The sequence below is a fragment of the Pteropus vampyrus genome, unplaced genomic scaffold (assembly GCF_000151845.1).
Source record: "Pteropus vampyrus isolate Shadow unplaced genomic scaffold, Pvam_2.0 Scaffold125, whole genome shotgun sequence".
Lineage (NCBI taxonomy): Eukaryota > Metazoa > Chordata > Mammalia > Chiroptera > Pteropodidae > Pteropus > Pteropus vampyrus.
The window spans coordinates 1577593-1597094 of NW_011888906.1; the positions used below are offsets into that span (position 1 = coordinate 1577593).

The window sequence follows — 19502 nt, forward strand, 5'->3', positions numbered from 1 at the left end:
CAATTCATGTTTTAAAAAGGTCTTTCTGGCGGCTGAGTGGAGAAGGGACTAGAAGCGGGAGAGAGAAGTGAGGGAGCCACGGCACATGTCCGCATAGGAGGAAAGTGATGTGGCCCCATGATGGTGGCAGGGGCAGAGAAGTGAAAGGACTTGTTATGTTTTGGAGATGAAATGGCTTAAATTGCTTAAAGACTTGATATTGGGGAGATGAAGAGAGGTATTAAAAAGAGCTACTTGGGTTCAGGCTTAGCAACTGAATAGCTACAGGTGCCACTTGATGAGACGGGAAAAATGGAGGAGGGGCAAATTGAAAGGCAGGGTAAGATCAAGTTCTGTTACTTCTAAATGGAGAGGTCAAGTGGACAGCTGAGATATGGGTCAACCTCAGAAGAAACGTGTGGGGTAACCTAGATGTAAATTGGATTTTTCATCTTTCCTGAGCACATGTTTTCTAATCTCTCATATCTCAAAACTCACTGAAAACAGATGGCCTGCTTCAGTGGCGTAGGCAGCGGTCACCATGATGGCCAGTGCAGCTTTCCCTCCCACACAGATGGGCCAGCCTTCACAGAGCAGGTGCGGGTGCGTGTGTGAAGCAGAAAGACAGAGTGAAGACTGCCAACAGTAAGAAGTAAACCCTTAATGCATGCCTACTATGTGCTGGTCACACTTAGACTGGAACAGAAACAAAGAACAAAAGAGGCCCTGTCCTTGAGGGGTGAACAGTTAGGCAGGTGAATGAGATACCGTAGTATACAGCAGAGAGCGTAGTACAGTACAAATGGCTTTGGTACCACTGACTGGCTCTACATTTGAGTTCTGTCACTAACTGGGCAAATTACATCATACTTCATTGATTAAAAAACATAGTTTCCCCCTCTACCTGAAATGTTCTTCTCTCTGCCTTTGCCCCTTTGTATTGCTGGTTCCTTCTCAACCTTTTAAGTCTCGGCTTAAATATTCCTACCTCAGAGATCTTTCTGATGATCTAATCTAAATCAGAATGCAAGTTCTGTCTTATTCAACAAGGTTTGGTAGAGTCGGCTCCTAGCACATGGGTGAATTACTATTTTCTTTCATGGAAACTGCTTATTTACCTTCACAGCATTTCTTCTACGTGTTTGTGTATCACCCCTTTCCCCACAAGAGACAGAAAGTTCCATGAAGACAGGGATCACGTCTGCCCCATTGCCTTCTATCTACCGCATGCCTGACCTATAGTAGTCCCCAATAAACATTTAACGAATAAATGAATGAGAGTGTATGTCATACCTGACGCTAAATGTTTTATATTTGTAAGCACCAATCCAGTGAGGTAGGTACCATCATCTCCATTTTACAGATGAAGCTGAGGCTCATAAAGGTGAATTAACTAACTCTAGGTCACATGGCTAGTAAGGGGCAGAGCCAGGATTTGAACTCAGGGAGGTAGGTCTGACTCCAACGCCGGTGCTCTCAATAATTACAGCAATGACTACAGGGTGCGAACAATTGCTACAACGCCTCCATAAAAGGAAAGACACTTCACTAATCTATCAACCAGACACCCATAGTAAAGCCATGTATATAGCAGGCGCTTGAAAAGTGCCTCCTGAATGGAACAACAGATGAATGCTAAGAAGTATCTCTGGGAAGACAAAACAGATTCCACAAAACACAGCGGAATTGAGATGACCTGTGGATCAGAGTTTCCCAGCCCTCCACTCTGAGTGGGGCAATGTGCTCTCAGACCTAACGGTAATTCACTGAGGCAGTTGTGTTTCATATCCTGGCTTGTGGGTGGGCCGGAGCGGGCCAGGCTATGTTGTTTTCCTTAGAATGTTAAGATCACCTCCCAAGTGATTCCGAAAGCCCTGGCCCCGAAGCTCCCCACCGCACCCCACTGTCCTGTTATTGGAGTCACTACTGTGTAGTTTAAGTCCTTGCTGATGGGGATGCTGCTTGGGAAACTGCCAGCAAATGAAATGAATGAATAAAAAAAGTGTTGGTATTTCTCCTAGAATGAAAATAGAAACAGAAACAGAGATAAGGGCTAGCGTCAGGCTTGGAAGATGACCACTTTAAAGAACTAAACCCTACATCCCGCATTAAGTCAGCTCGGAAAATGACATCCTTTCCAAAGCATATACCTTTCTTTCCTTTGATTCAATGAATCTCCAAAACTTTGTGGTTTTTAATTCCACAAAGGGGATTCAGCTCCTTTTGGCACGTGAACTGATGCAGAAAGACCTAAGACTGTCATTCCACAGACAAATTCCTCTTGATGGCTTCTGTTGGCCACCACACATGGACCAGGAGATAAGGGCAGCTACTTGCTCATCCGTGCAGTCTCTGCCAACCAGGCCAAACTGTGGTTCTGCTGCTCTGTGAATGCAGGGAAAGGGCTGCACACTGACCTTCAAGCGGATTTTCAGATTTTTATCTGATAACAAGTGGATGCAGCGCTCCATCACGTCTGTGGCTATTTGGATCTGCACTGGCAGTGGTGGCTCCACGTCTGGACCCGTGTCATTCTCGTCCACTTTGGGGGGAGGATTTGACTGTTCCTCTAGAAAAAAGAGCATAACCAGAGATGGTATTTTATGAGAGATGCCCCACTTCAATTTGATCTCCCAACCTTAGATCAGGAACAGGACTTACGAGGGAAAATGCCTAGAAACTGGTTCGGAGGAAACCATGTAAAATTTGGGTCAAGATATAAGTCAAAAAGGGGGTCAACTATATGGTGATGGAAGGAAATTTAACTTTGAGTGGTGAGCACACAATGCAATATACACATGACGTATTGCTGAATTGTATATTTGAAACCTGTATATTTTGTTAACCAATGTCACGCCAATAAATTTAATTTAAAAAAAAGAGACCGAAAAAAAGATGTAAGTCAAGCTATTCACCAAAGCATTAACTATAACAGCTAAAAACTGGGGGAAAATCTTCCATGTTCACTGAAGGAGGAATGGTTTTATAAACCTTAGTCATCCATACAATGACATGTTATGAGGACCCTAAAATTTGTGTTTGCCAAGAGCTTTAATGACAAAAGAAAATGCTTATGAAATATTGTGTGAAAAAGAGAAACACAGGATACCAACTTGTATACACAGTGTGAGCACTACTGAAAATTTTTATATAAAGACAGAAGTACAACAAAATATTAGCAGAGATAAGGTCATGAGATAATAGATAATTTAATTTTTCCCTATACTTTTGGTCTTTTCTAAATTTCCATTAACAAATCTTTTAAATAAAAACATAAGAGGGCAGGTTCTATCACGGAGCCCTGAGGCTGGGCAGTTCCCTGCTGGCCGTTGGCCCTTTACTCTTTCCTCTTGGTTTCTCCTTTGGCTAAAGGGAGTACATGGCTGTCTTCCCCACCAGCCTTTCAGATCTTTTGATGGCCAAGATCAAGCCTTACTTATTTCTCTCTGTATGAGAGAGAATATGAGGGCAGCTTGGTACAATACATAGGGATGGGGTTTGGTCAGGGGAGGGAGTTCAAGTCTTGCCTCCACAACCTATTGGCAATTCCTCTCATCCCATCTTACCATGTCTGAAAAAATGGATAAAGCATGTATACCTTATTTGCTTGCTGAGAGTTAAATGAGATGAATGTCACCAGCTATTATTCTTTCACTGCCTAGAGTGCTGTGTTGCATGAGAGGCATAAGTTTGTAAATTAAAACCACAACAAAAAGACTTGAGAGTTTCAAGAAACCTAGGCGAAATTCCCTATCTTTAAAAATTTTCCTCTATCCACTTACAGCCCCCAGCCTCCCCCCATAGCCCCATTACCAGCTGTGCTCATTTCCATTAAGCTGAGCATTGCTCCCTTAACTTTTTTCCATTTCAGTCTCTTCTGCTGGGAAAACAGAATCTTACAGTAGAGGCCACACCTGTCTTTAACAGATGCTGAAGAGATAAATGAAAATGCATGTGTTGAATGCTTTGATTTCTCGGAGAAAGGGACCTCGGATACACAAGGTGCTTTTATTGTGGTTAAAACAAAAAATGCATGTCAAACCAACATCAAGCCAAACATTCTTTATAATGCCAAGTGTGTGGTGTGTACTTGATGAATGATAATTATAAGAATGATAAGGCTGTGCTTTTCTTCCCAGAGGAGGATTTGTTGCTTGAGATTCACTGACTGCAGAATGTTATTTGAGGGATGTGGATTTTTCTGTTACTGGAAGAAAGGTTTGATTCATTCAGTCTGCTCCTAGTGAACATCAACTAGAACCAGAAGATTCTAATCGGAAAGAATGGAATCACTGACAATGCCAGAATTTCAAAGAATGGCAAATCCGGATTATGAGGGATCAAGATGCCTCCTCTTCTTCAGAGTTTACAGGTTTGGGTGAGGGGTGCAGTTCATGAAAAGAAGGATTGGGTTGGAAGAAACAAAACTGAGAAGAAAAAGCCTGATAGATTTCTGATCAGAAAACTCTGTCCTTGGAGAGAATAACGACTCAACTTTGCATTAATCATTATTTGGGCCCTGTGATGTTTCCCTACCATTTAAGAGGAATTTTGCTGGATGTAGTTAGTTGCATTGAGCTACTTGCTACTTCCTGTTACCCTGGAAGTATTGGCTTCAGTTCATCAGAGTCTCAGTGTAGAAAACTCGCGCGCGCGCATACACACACACACAAAAGAAAAAAGAAAGAAAAAGAAAAAAAAAAGAAATCTGTTCTATTCCAACCTAATAAACTAATTTGGGACTCAGTTCGATTTAGGATAGTTCTGAGACCACCGAGCTCATTATAACTTGGCATTTCCTATTTGCAGAGGAGATTCTAATAATTTATTAATCCTTTTGTGACCTGAAGCTCCAGATTGAGCTTGTGAATAAAACAATAGGCCAGAGCTTCAGCTAGTCTGCACTTTCTTCTCCTTTATCATATAAATTGATAAGAAAAACATTGAAATCTCCTCCCACTAATAAATAAATGGACTAAGCATATGAAAAGACAACAGGGATAAGAAAAAAATTCTTAGGAAAGAAGCATATAGAAAAATATTCAACCTTTCTGCTAATCGGAGAAATGCAAAGTAAAATAACAAGAACCATTTAAATTTAGAAATTTAAGTAAAATTTGTAATAGCCAATGTTGGCAAGGTGGTGGTGAAACCAGTATTAATTCTGTACTGCTGAAGGGAAGGTGTAAATTGGTACAACCTTTCTAGAAGGCAATTTGGCAAGCATAAAATAATGTTCATATCCTTGACCCAGAAATCCCACTTCTGGGATTTATAAAGAAATATGCAAAAAAAGAGGAAAAGGTCACGTGCACAGAATTATCCACTGCAGCACTGTTTATTAGAGTGAAAAGCTAAGAGCAATCTAAACTTCCCACAGGGGAATGAATACTTAGTAGCAGCTATTAAAACATTAATTATGAAAACTCCATAGCAACATGGAGATCCTTATTATATAACTAAATGTAAAAAGGGCATTTAAACTGAGGCTGCAACCATATAAAAATAGGTTTGCAACAACAGGAACAGAAAAAGATTATACGAAAAGTGAGAATGCCTATGTTAGCATGGTAAGGTTATGAGTGACTTTTCATATTTCCAAACTTTCTATAATGATGTTTCATCATTTTTACAATAATCTGCTTCAAAAAGAAAAAAAAAGGCTAAGTCAAAATAATAGTTACCTTCCTCATTATCGAAATCTGAGATATTTCCATCTGCCACATCCTTTTCCTTGAGGTAGTTCAGCAAAAACTGCTCAATGTCTTCAGCTGTGGTGGTATTCGCACATCCTTTCTCAAGAGCTTCTGGTCTTTGGCTCAAATGACTTCCCTTCTCCCCTACATTTTGCTCTTGGAGTTGCCCACAATCACCTGTGTCTGGGAACCACTGGGCTGTAAAAAAACGTTATAACGATCACCTTGGTCAACTGACAATAGGCGTTAATACTTTGTGTGTAGAATAAGCTCTTTGCCATGGCTTGCACGGCCCCTGCACGGTCCAGTCCTATCTGTCTCTCCAACCTCATCTTCTAACCACGCCCAGTTGCCCATTAACTGACCACCTTCTAGTTCCTCCAACGCACCAGGTGTTTTCTTGCCTTACAACTTTTGCATCTGCTGCTCTCACTATCTGGAATACTTCCCCCCACCTCCCACCTCGTCACATCTGGCTAATTCCAATACAAATATAACTTGCCCAGTAAAGCCATCTTGACTCCCCAGTCTAACTTAGGTCCCTTATAGGCTGTCTTATATAGCGTCATGTTCTTTCCTTTCATGTCAACTCATCACGATTTGTAAATTATACTTAGTTTGTGTGTAGTTTAGTGTCTGAATCTCTCATTAGACTCTATGCTCCATTGATCGCCACTGGAAATTCAATATACCCAGCACAGAGTAGGTACTCAAAATATACAGTGAATGAACAAATACACTAGACTGGAGAATACATACAAGTGACAAAATTCTCAGTACAGATACATTACTCATTAGCAGAAGACTGGCTCTACAGAGCTTTGAGAATGGACACAATCTCACATAAGTATTTCTGACATGAGAGAAGGAATTTTCTCTCCAAAGCTATTCCTTCTTCAGAGATGCACCGATACTTCTGATGTGTCACCATAGAATAAGCCTTAAACATCACTGTACCAATGGTTTTCAAACTGTGCCTTGAAGAGCCCTAGGACTGCAGAAATGTCTCAGGGTCACGACAGGGAGGCCAAGAGATAGCAGGCTAAAGGGGGTGGATCCAGGGTTTCTATCCCTTCTTTAACCACAGCGGCTCTAATTTCAACTATATTTGTATACTGGGTTCCCCTAAGGCTTCATTTCTGAAAGGCTCTTAATACTTAAAGAGTGAAAGAACAAGATAACCCCGCAGCCTGAATTTTCGCCCTCCTTTTGCAGAAAGCAGAGTCTCTGATAACTTTTAGCACCTGCTAACCTCCTTTCCATCAAGGAGCATCTGCACAGAGTCAGAGCAGCAGCAGATGGGAGATGCCAGGTCAGGCCACTGGGAGCTGCAGAGAGCAAATGCTGAAGGGGAGAGCCTCTGATCCAGTATCTGGAGGTTCCTACATGGGGGGGTCAACTATGACATTTCTTCAGTGACTCATCCCCAGACATAAATCAGGCCCTTAGTGTATGCTAAGGGATTGCATTTGCAACGTGTTAAAAGTGAGGACCCAGCATTTACGCTGCTAAAAGTAGACAGGTTATGAAGATTATTTTCTAGATTTAAGGCCAGTGCCAGATATTAAAAAGTCTTTGCTCACAAATGGATTTTAAACACATGAAATGAAGCTCAACCTCACTCTTAATGCAAATTAAACTATAATAAGGTGCTATTTTTCTCCTATTAGAGTAGCAAAGATCAAAAAGCTTGGTGCTGTACAGTGTGGGTGGGAGCATGGCAAAATTGGCACTCTCTTACATTGCTGTTGGGAGTTTAAATTAGCCCGAACTCTTTGGAGAGCAATTTGTTACTCTCTACCAAAAACTTAAATGTAATACCCTCTAAGCCAGCACTCGTCTTAGGAAATTACCCTATTGATATACTTAGACGTGATCAAAATGACCTACAAATATATTCATTACAGCATTTTTTGTGATAGCAAAAGACTGGAAACTGAAATGTCCACCAAGAAAGGACTGTTTAAATAAATTATGGTGCAGCCCCCCACAGTTGAATACTATGCAGCCACCAAAATAATGTGGCAGCCCTCCACATACAGATGGGGCACCATCTCCAAGTGCTGACATAAGGTGCATGGATGCTTTCTTACTTTTAAAGTTACCTTACTGTTTTGTTACGAATAATCAGACAACCAGTAGCTGGTGCTTAGGAGTAATTTAACTGATAGCTCTTAGCCTCACAGTGGTACCTAGTGCTTTTTAATCAATGCTTATGAAAAACTCTGTTTATGCTAACTCAATTTCCTAAAACATGTATTAGGTTCTTTTAAGACTTTTTGGAAGTTCCATTAGACCACACTTCCACTCTCATATGAAAAGAGTGACCAACAGTTAGACAATTCAATGACCAAACAGAAATGCCAGCTTCCAGAGCTACTTTGATTCATACATGACCAATCAACTCCACCTAAGTACTGCTTACCAATCAGAACACAAGTGTTTTGGGTTATCTCAAAACTTTCAGAAAAGCTATCCCCAACTTTGCTTCTTTTCCTAGGATGCTCTCAAGTTAACCTTACTCACCCTCATTATTCCTTTCTGCAATGAAAACACCCCTCTTCCTCAACTTCAATTAAAAAAAAAAAAAATGCTACACAGGATTTCTTCTTGAGATGACCAAAGTCATCAGCGATCCAAGGCAATTCAATTTTCAAGGCCCGAATTGAGCTTTCTCCTGAGAGGATACATTTAATAGGCCTTTTCTTAATATATTTTTTAAATCTCAAATTAACATGTCGCACAGTTCCCCAAATCACTAAAGGTAGAAGTCTGGACCATGGAAGCAGTCACAGTCTAAAGTGTGTAAGCAGTTAGCCAGTCTGAGTAGAGTTTCCATGAGAGCAGGGACCAGGTTCTTGTCGTCACTGCTGACATCCCAGTGACTGGTCCAGGATACAGGCCTTCTGAATGACTACAAAATAAAATCTAAACTTCTTCCTTTGGTCTAAAACTCTGCAAGATTTCACTTTTCTAATTTCACCTTGTACGGACCTCTCCACAATGACCTCTCTTCCATTCTCCAAAGACCCCAAGCCCTTTCTTCCCTTCAGGCCTTTGCAGCTGCTGTTCCCGTTGTCTGAAATGTTCTAAAAAAGCACAAAAAGGATGTGACAGCTCCACATGTACTGAGGGGCCCCTCTCAGCCCTCAGGTCTCAGCACCAGCACTGCTTCCTTAGAGAGACCCTCCTTGACCACTTTTACTTTTATCCAAAGAGTGTATCTCTGCTAAAGTAGCCTGTCCCTGTTACTCTGTTGCATTAAGTTGCCTATTTTCTTCACAGTGCTTATTAGAATCTAAAATGAGCTTAATGATTTGTTTACTTGTTTATCATCTCTCTTGAAGCAGCAGGAAAGCTCCATGAGTTTATTCGTCTTGTTCACTGCTGTACCCTGATTACTTAGCATGGTGTCTGACATATGGTAGGCACTCCTGAATGAATGAATAAAAGAACATTTACACTGCATATGAATGTTCACAAATGAAGGAATGAACATTGGAAATGTATCAGCTGCAGGCCAGAGGACTGTCCCTGTTCCAGTCACCTTCTGGGAAGGACTTTCTTACATGGTCTTGGCTTTCCCAGCTGACAAAATGAGGTCAGTGACCTTTCTACCTACTTTGGAGGCTATTAGCTGTATTGAAATAAGTATTGGAGCTATGCTCTTTGGATAAATGGGCTCAGGTACACAGCTCATTATTTTTTTCATTCAGAGACTGATTATTGAGTTAAGGGATTCTTTTTCTTATAGTCCAAAACTGCCATTTTAATGGTGGCTAACACCTCCAACAGACACCCAGCAGGATCAAAGGGAAGGAGAAAAACTCGAACCCCCTCACAGAATTAAAAAGTTAATTTTTAGATATGGCAGTCAGTAGCTACATGTGGCTATTATTATTAATTAAAATTAAAAGTTCAGTTCCTAAGTTGCACTAGCCACATGTAGCTGGTGACTATTGTATAATAGATACAGAACATTTTCATCATCACAGGAAGCTCTATTGGACAGTACTGTATGAGATTATCTGTGGACTGAATAATTCATGTTATAACTATTCTCCATTAGCATAGCTACTCCTAATTCTTAAGCATCATCAGGAACAGCTTGGTATATTGAAAAGAACAGAATCATAAATCCTGACTTTACTCCTTATTAATTGTGTGACCCTGGCTAAGTAGGATTTCACCGAGCCTTAGCTCTCCTTATCTTTAAAACAAAAATAATATTTACATTTAGTCTGCAGGATTTATGTCCCTGGCACAGACCAGGAGCTCAATATATGGTAGAGCTTATCAAAAGTATATAAGAAAAAAATAAGCAGTGGGACCCTACCATAACATGTGGGGCTGGATGAATTCAAATGATATTCAAATTTGAACAATATTCAAATAATGTCCTCCATAGCATAATCACAAAGAAAAAAACAAGGTTAGGCAAACAAAGGTACTAGCCATTCCCCCAAATCAGCATTAAAAAGGGTTCTCAATGTACCTAATGCTGCCAGCAGAGCGTGCAGAACACTGACAAAGGCAGTGGCTCTCTTATCATAAAATTGGTCCAAGGTAGCCAAGACATCTTGAACCACATCTGCCACCAAAGGAAGTAGGTTAGCATCTGAGTTCTGCAGCATGACTTCCAAGACCTTTGGGGTATGAGGGTGCAGAGATAGATGACGTAGATTTAAAGAGATCCCGTTCACCAAATAGTCTGAATTTTGATTGATTAGGTGCTGCACAGAGTTGTAGCCACAAGCATGGCAAATATCCATCATGGTGCTGGCAGCTGCCTGGCTAATGAGCAGGGTTTGGTCTCCAGCCTTCTCCAGTACTGGATAGAGGGCTGACATCAAGAGCAAACGGAAGTCTGTTCCTAGTGCATAAGCGAAGTGGCCAATCCCCTCCAACTGGATGCATATTTGCCAGATGTTGCTGTTCATAGAGCAGATAGTGGGACTTGGCTTTGAGAAGGCTGGAAAAGATGTAAGTTGGCAGGTGTATGCACCAGATGTGATGGCCTGGGGGCCTAATTGCTTCATTGTTAGCTCCTCTCCCATTTCTTCAGCTTCAATACAAGTGACCAAATACCAGTTTTCTTGGCTCGTGTATTCTTCAAGTATAGATGTCACGATCTCTCTCAGGTCCTCTGAGCTTGTTTTAATATGTTTTTCATGAAGATTCTCCACCTCCAGCCCGGCAGCTCCTGCGACCAGTTCATTAAGGATCATGGCAGCTTGCTTCCGGTAAACCACGGATTCGTGGTATAGTTCCATAAAGTGATCCACAAGCAAATAGAGGTTCCCATAAAAACCAAGAAGCTGACAGACCTGCCGCAAGAGCAGGAAAACCCTCTCGTCAGTGAAGAAGCGGAAATATCGCCTCTGGATTTGACTCCATGGCTGTGCGGCTGTCTTCGGAGAAGCACTCAGATGATCAGAGTTCCAACGCCGCTCTTCAACAATCTTGATGTCAGCTACATCTAATTCCAGAACTTGGATAAGCGCTTTGGAAAGACGTTGGAGATGGGCCACAGAGTTGAGGACAAAGTTCACTTTGGGGCCCAAAAGTTTCAGATAACCGAGTAACAAGGAGAGAGTAGAGAATTTGCCCTGATCATCTTGGGAGCTCATTAGGCGGGGAAGAGATGTGGCAAGGGAATGTAGGCTTTCTGATAGGATGTCAGCAAAGGCCCTGTTGCCCACCACTACTTTCTCATCTGCAAAGCGTCTCAGAACTTTATTGCACTGGGCCTGGACTTCAGGACTCTCATCATTCAACAGGCCCACCAAGGCCTTCAGAAGGGGACCAGCAGATTCAACTAGGGACTGACTGCACTTGAAAAGAAGGGCCTCAACAAGTTCTATTAGCTCTAGCCTCACCTTCCAGTGCGGGTGAACTGAAACACACTCAATTATCTTTTTAATAAGGATACTCAACTTGTCGCCGGTATTTTTTACCCAATCGGCTTCCCTGTGAACTATCAACTTTGCTACTCTGTGCTCCACTGCAGGCTTTGCTTTAACCTTTGAGATTCTTCCTAGCTGTACGTCAGCCATGATGAAGCCCACTGTCTTGTAAAAGATGTTTAGGGAAGATACCACAATGCTGTGACCTTGTTTAAAGTCTCCTGTGATAACCCTGGTCAGTGCAGTTGAGATTCCAGGTAAAAAAGAAGCAAACAAGTCCCCTAGCTGCTTTTGCTCAGGCTCATCCAAGGATCTGGGATGGTCGTCACAATCACACTGAAAGAGTAGAACCTGTAAACATTTTAAGGCAGCAATTTTAATTTGCTTTGATTTCTCCTGTTCAGCTAGGCCTAACAGTAAAGACACAGCAAATCCTAAACGAGGCAGGATGGAGGGCTCATAAAAAGTCAGAATGATGTCCCCATAAGCCGAGTGCATTAATGTGCTGAGGCCCCGGATCACAGCCAGTTTCAACTCCTCTGACACGGTGGCGGGTTTTTGGGAGTTGGGTGAATACAGACAAGCAGAGAGTTCCGAAAAGAGTTCCTGGAGAAGTTCTTGTTCCTTCACACATGTTGAGGACAGGACAAACGTGAGGCACTCCACCACACTCTGGATCAAGCGCTCTCTTTTGGGACCCGGGGTCTTCAGGGTAAATCGCAAAGGGAAGAGGATGTACTGCTGAAGTTCCTGAAGGGCAGAGTCACTCACGGCTTGTAAGTGTGCCTGCAGCTGCTCCACGTTCTCCACTGTCTGGGTCTTTGTGAGCTGAACACAGACGGGACGTAAGACGCCAAAGGCTTCCTCAGGAGTATCAAAAACTGCCATTGTGCAAAAGCATTCCTTTCACTGAGGAAACATCCTGCAGGCTGGAAGAAAGCAACTTTTCAGTAAGGAAGGTCAAACCCAAAGCAAATACAAGGTGAACTTAAATTCTTTCAACAGACATGTAGTGGGGGCCTATGTGCCAGTCACTGCACAACATACTAGAAGAGAAATGGAACTGAAAAGAGATGGTCCTTATTCTTAGGGAGCCCCAGTCCAGTGAAGGAAGCAGGTGTACAGTTACGACACAGTCTGTAAAGAACCAGGGTAGGCCTATGATTACTGTCCTAGTGAATATGGAAGATCCATGTGTCATACACTGGGAAAGCCAAGATGGGTTTCACAGGAAGATATTTGAGCCAAGACTTGAGGGAGAAATGAATAGGAAACCGTGGGCTAGTCTAAGGAGTTTGGCTTTTAGCCTGTAGTAGTAATGGAGAGCCACTGACAGTTTTGTCTTTTTTAACTTGAGGCATAATACATACAGAGTAAGATACATTAGTCTTAACATACAGGGCAGTGAATTTTTATGTATGTAGAGACCCTTGTAACTACTATCCAAAACAAAATATAGAATATTTCCGGCACTCTGGAAAGCTCCCTCATTACCTTTTGCAATCAATTCCTACTTTCCCTGCCCAGAAGTAGCCACTATTCTGACTTGCATGAGTATGGATTAGTTTTGTCTGTTCTTGTCATAAAGAAGTTTTAAGCGGGGGGTGATATGATCAACTTCATGCACTGAAGTGATCCACTGTGAGCCAGTAATATGGGAGAAGAATCAGAGCTGGGAGAAGCTGAAAACAAAACAAATGAAAAAGAGTGGCCAGAAAAATGTGAAAACCAGGAATGCACATTGTCACAGAAATCATGGGAGAGGAGAGATTCAAGCAGGATGGAAAGATGGACGGCAAGCAGGCATACAGGCAGGCAGTGAAAGGAGACAGGTTTATGGGTAAGTAAAGGAGCTGAGCAACTTAATATGAGTCTCTTTTCTCTGTGAGGAGAAATTCAAAGTCATGGGCTGGTAATGAACAAGAAGGAGGGTAAACAGAGGGCTTGAAGAGAGAGATAAAAGTCTCAAATATTCCCTTTGGGAAAGCAGAGCATGCTGGGAAGACATAAAAGTGTGGCCCAAGGGTACAGAGGACTGAGCTGAGCTGGAGACCATAAATGTGTACAACTGTAAAATGCTGGCATTGGATGGAGGCTTATAGACCATCTAACCTGGTGGTCTCTCTCTCTGTCCTTTTTTTTTTTAGCTCTACTTGCTAGGGTAGTGGGGTGCGGTCCTAAATAGATGATGATGAGAAACTGTCCTCAATCTAATGAACTCTATTGAGCTCCAGTGACTAGAGCTGGCAGGCAAGTGATGGCTGGTGGGTGTGGGCAAGACATGCTCAGCCCAGAGAGAGAGCTGGTGCTGGATTGTCCCCCGGGGTCAGGAGAGGGCTCCAGGGTAACTATCAGGCTCCAACACCCTGGAGAGAGTCTGGTCCACAGAGCTCCATGGACCTCTGCGAGGAAGGGCAATCCTAGTCTCCATGAGACTTCTTAAGGTGGTACCTCCTGGTCTCTGTGACCCCAAAGAAGCCAGGTGAGGAAAGAAGCTTAAATCTTCCCTATCCTAGGCTAGGAAGATGCCATGTATAGATAACAGAAAGCTTGGCTGGGGACTGCTGATGCCTAATCAGCACCAGCTCACACACTGATGACCCAGAGGCTGCTGTGCCATCCCCTGCCTCAATCATTGGTAGTTGGAACAAGAGAACAAGAGAAAGATAACCACTTAATGGGACCTAGCTGTCAGAGGTAGGAAAAGCAAATACAGCACCCCTGAAATGGTGAATCTTAGATTAACAGAACCACTAAAGGAGACAGCCAAATATTTGAAAAATGAGACTAAAAATGAAGTTCAATGAAAAGACAAAAGATATTTCATTAGCATTTTTAAAACAGGATTTTTCACACCAAAAAAAGCTCAACTGATGCGGGACGGGGGTTGAGGGGATGGGATGGCTAATTGCTGAGATCCAGTTAGTGCCTGGAAGATCAAGGAGAGCTACCTTAAAACTCTGAGCAGAAATACAAAGAGATGGACCTGGAGGACAGATCTAGGAGAACCAACATGTAAACAGCTGGGAATTCTAGAAGAAGAAGGAACAGATGGAGGTGCTAAAACAAATAAATAACTGAAACATTTTCCGGAGCTGCAAAAAAAAAGATTTATCTGGAGATTGAAAAGACTAAAGGATACATACCTAGTCACATTCAAGTAACATTCTTGTAGACTAAAAGATCAAGAGAGAAATCATATGCTTTCAGGAAGAAACAAGTAACACACACATATATATAAAAGACTGGCCTTGGATTTCTCATTTGCAACAATGAAGTAATAAGTAATGGAGCAACAAAACTGTCAGCGGAAGAACATCTACAGACTGCAAATGAAGGACTGTGGATTCCGAACCCTATATACAGCCAAGATATTCACCTGTTGGGGTGAAAGGACAAAATGCAAAGATTGAGGAAAGTATCATCCATATACCCTTCCAGAGGAAAATGTCTGAAAAAGGACTCCATTCACATAACAAATAAAACAGAGACCTAAAATGGGAAGATGAATGAAAAAAGGAAATAATGCTGAGAAACTCTTTTTTCTTTTAGCATGGAAAACTTTCTTCAATAGAACGTTTAAGTGGAAACCCAACATGTAAAACAGATAAAATCAGAAGGTATGGTTAAAGCTGGGGTGAAGTTCATGGCCTGGGGCTCTGCATTCCTCACTCATCTCAAGAGTCTGAAGAGGTACCCTGAACTATGTTCTCAGATTATATGACAAGAACTGTGATAGAGCTAATAAAGTGGGAACATATAATATGTTCAAAATTGAAATTATATGCTCTTTCTTCTATATTCTCTTTGTAATTTACGGTCTTCACCTGAGCCAGAAACCGTAGACTCTGCTTTCTTTCGCCTCCTTCTTCATTCCACCATTCCCTTGCGTTTCATCAATTCTACCCCTTCAACATATTTCAAATCTGCTGATGATAATCATCTATTTAATGATGGACTGACTGTAACAGTTTCCTCTCTGGCTCCCTGCCTTGTGTACTTGCCCTTCTTGAATCCACATTTCATGCTGACATGTAAGTAATCTTTCTAAACAAAAATCTGATCACTCTTCTCCATGCTTGAAATTCTTCAACTGCTCTCCGTAGCCTGCCTAAAGTACAAACATCTTTTACAATGGCATACAAGGCTCTTCATCATCAGGCCGCTGCCTATCTCACCAACCTCATCTCTATTGCTTCACTCCTTGAACTTGAGACTGCAACCATGTTAAATTCATAAAACTTATAATTTCCCAAACAGGCGATGCTATTTCACATTCACCTCCTTTGTCCTACCACTGTACACATCGCTATTACAGCATTTAGCATACTGTAATATTTTGTATATATTTGTCTTATCTACTTTAGACTGGGCAATCCTAAACCTAGAGCCTAAAAGGGCATCTGGCACTTAATGAGCACTCAAAAACAACTATACAGATTCTGCTTTTGTGTAGGATATAGTAAAGTGTGGCAGGCCAATACTCCTGCTGACAATTAGAAAAAGCCAGATAAATTGTAAAAAAAAAAAAAAAAATCATTTCTTAAAGCGTCAATTAGTTGTGGAGGCAACATGATAGAGTAATACTCTAGTGAGGGGTGAATGTTCAGAGTGAGCCAACAATCAGTAGCTGTTCCCCACCAGTGCATTTGTTGGTCTTGGACAGGAGCTCCAGATTACAGCGTAGCCCAGGCCAAGGGTTAACACTGAGGAAAAAGAAACCATAATGACTTTAATGTGGTCATGTAAGACTGGGGTGGGGGACAAAACTGCAGTCTTCAGGGATATCAAAATACATGACTTCTGGGAGATGGCTGCTGCGGGGGGACAAATGACTGAGAAATGTCCAAACAAATGAAAGAGATCAACTCACAGATTCAAGAAACTCAGCAAACTCCAAGTCGGCAATACCAAGAGAAATACATAGATACATTATAGCCAAACTACTGAAAACCAAAAGTAAAAAGTCTTAAAGTAACTGGAGCAATAAGACTGACAAACAACTTCTCAACAGAAATGATACAATCCAGAAGACAAGACGTGACATCTTTAAAGTAATGAAAGAAAATAACTACCAACTTTGGATTTTACACCATACAAAACATCATTCAAACTGAAGGTAAAATATAGATGTTTTAGACAAACAAAATCTGAGTAAATTCATTGCTATCAGGTCTGCACCAAAGGAAAAATAAAGGGAGAAAATGAACCTAACCATAAGCATGAAAATGTAGGAAGGAATGAAGAACAATGTAATAGGTCAATATAAAAGAATATTAACTGAACAAAACAGTAATTATGTCTTTTGTAATTTAAATATAGATATGTGTGTATGTATATATATACATACATACATACATACATACATACATACATATATACGTATATATATAAACAAAATGCAAGACAATAATGCACAAAAGCTGCATAGGGGTATGAAAGGAATTAAGTTGTATTAAGCGTCTTAGCAGTAGCAGGAAGTGGCAAAATAATTTGTATTAGACTATAACATGTCGAGAATGCATGCTGAAATCTAACTCCAAAAGAACTGTAAAATAATATATATCTAATAAGTTCAGAGAACAGTAGAAATGGGAAAACAAACATTTTGATTTATCCAAAAGAAGGTAAAAAATGAGGGGAAAAAAAAAACAGCAAAACTGGTGGGTCAAATAGAAAACAAATAATAAGCTGGTAGACAGAAGCCCCGCCGAAACAGCGATTATATTGATTCAGAGTTTCTCAACAGTGGCATTACTGACATTTTGGGCAGGATAATTATTTGTCGGTGGAAGGCTATCCTGTCCATTGTAAGATATTTAGCATCTTTGGTTTTGGTACCCCATATGTCGGTAGCACTCCCCCAGGGGTGACAACCAAAATGTCTCCAGACACTGCCAAATGTCCTATGGAGGGCAAAAATCACATCTGGATGACAACCACTGGTGGAGAGTCAACATTTAGCAAGATTTTTGTAGAAAGTAACGAGATGATTCTAAAATTGATATGGGAATGCAAAGCACCTAGAGCAAAGATAATCTTGAGGAGGAATTATTTTTTAATTAATTAGTTAATTAATTAATGGTGACATTGGTTAACAAAATCTGGTAAGTTTCAGCTGTACATTTTAACAGTAAGACATATATATACTTACATTGTGTTCACCTCCCATAGTTAGATTTCTTTCTGTCAGCACATATTTGACCCATTTTACTCCATCTACCTCCCTCCTCCCTGCTCCCTCCTGGTACCTTCTGGTAACCACTAGTCTATTGTTCATGTCCATGAGTCTCTGTTTGTTTGTCCTGTTCCTTTGTTGCTTTTAGGTTTATATCCCACATATAAGTGATATCATGTGGTTTTGAAGAAGAATTAAATTGGTAAGTTGTCGTAGTGTAAGTTCGTACACCATCTGATTTCAAGATTTACTGTAAAGGTACAATAATTAAAGGCAGTGTGTTATGACAAAAAGAAAGACGAACTGATTAATGGAACAAAAGAGTCCAGAAATGTGCTCACTTATAAAATAGAGAGTCCATTTACAGACTCATATACCTGATAAAAACGATAACTAAAATGAACTGGGGAAAATGGTCTTTTCAATGAAAGGTGCTATGTCACTTGGCTATCTATGTGAAAAAATATGTATGTCTTGATTCTGTCTCACATCAGATTTAAATGTGAAATGTAAAACAATAAAGCTCTCCAAAGAAAAAAGAGAACATCTCTGTGATATTAGAGTAGGCAAGGATTTCTTAAACAGAACATAGAATAGGGCTAACCATAAAAAAATGATAATTCGATTATATTAAAATTAAGAACTTATGTTCATCAAAAGACACCATTAAGAGAGTGAAAAGACCCATGCAGTTTGGAGATTTTCTATATATATGACAAAACACTCATATTTATAATATAAAAGATTTTAAAAATAAATTGTTAAGAAAAACACAGTCCAACAAGGAAAAGGACTTGAATAGAATATCACAAAAGAGGATATCCAAACAGCCAATAAACATATGAAAAGACATTCAACATCGTTAGTCAGGAAAATGCAATTTAAAACCACAGTAAAATACTATTACACACCCATTAGGCTAAGCTGGAAAAAAGGAAAAAAAAGAAAATCAAAATACTAGGTGCTGGCAAGGATATGAAGTAACCTGAACTCACATTCAGTATAAATTGGCACAACTACTTTGGGAAACACTTTGGTGGTATCTATTATTCTAACGGCGGACATACATATATGTATGCTTTATGATCTAGTATTTCCATTCTTTTATATATACCCAACAGAAATGGATAAATAAATTTACCAAAAGATGTGTTCTGGGATATACTATCCACAGTTGCCTCCAGATACTACCCAAATGTCCACCTATAGTGGATAAATTATGGATATAGTAAATAAATGGATAAACTGTGGTACATTCTCTCAATGGACTACTATACGGATGAAGATTTACCACAACTGAAGATCTTCAAAAGAATGGGTTACAGGCTCAGAAATATATAAACTAGCTTTCCCTGAGGAAGACAGTATAACAAATTGCTACTTTGACATGACTATAAAAGGCAATCATATACCTTTATGGGATGGCAATGAAATCACACTTGTGTGACAATATGTCAATTACAGAAGGAACTGTTTAGAGATTTAGAACCTTGGAAGTCCTAGATTCTATTCCTATAAAATACAACTCATATTACTTAAAGTGGTGCTGCTAAGTTTGATGTTGATATAATTGACAGCAACAGGGGCATTCTGTCCCAGAAAGTGATACTAGGATGAGGATTTCAAAACAAGTTGATTCTCTGGGTTAGCAGAGAAAGCCCAGAGCTCAACTGTGGCAGACATGACTGAATAAACATAAGCCTGAATAACCAGTTCTTGACCACTGATGGCTATCTAAACCTT

At 40.6% G+C, this 19502-nt stretch overlaps 1 protein-coding gene across 1 annotated transcript in view; it reads right to left on the reverse strand.

Moving 5' to 3' along the window:
* The window catches only part of TTI1 (TELO2 interacting protein 1), a 33000-nt gene that overhangs the window by 5698 nt on the left and 7800 nt on the right, over window positions 1-19502 (reverse strand). Inside the window, exons 2-5 of the mRNA XM_023534451.1 lie at window positions 10171-12510; window positions 5664-5873; window positions 2198-2548; window positions 478-563 (exon numbers count right to left, since the gene is read on the reverse strand). Coding sequence (XP_023390219.1) covers window positions 478-563; window positions 2198-2548; window positions 5664-5873; window positions 10171-12469 — 2946 coding nt within the window. The 5' untranslated portion in view covers window positions 12470-12510. The remainder of the gene's footprint in view (window positions 1-477; window positions 564-2197; window positions 2549-5663; window positions 5874-10170; window positions 12511-19502) is intronic.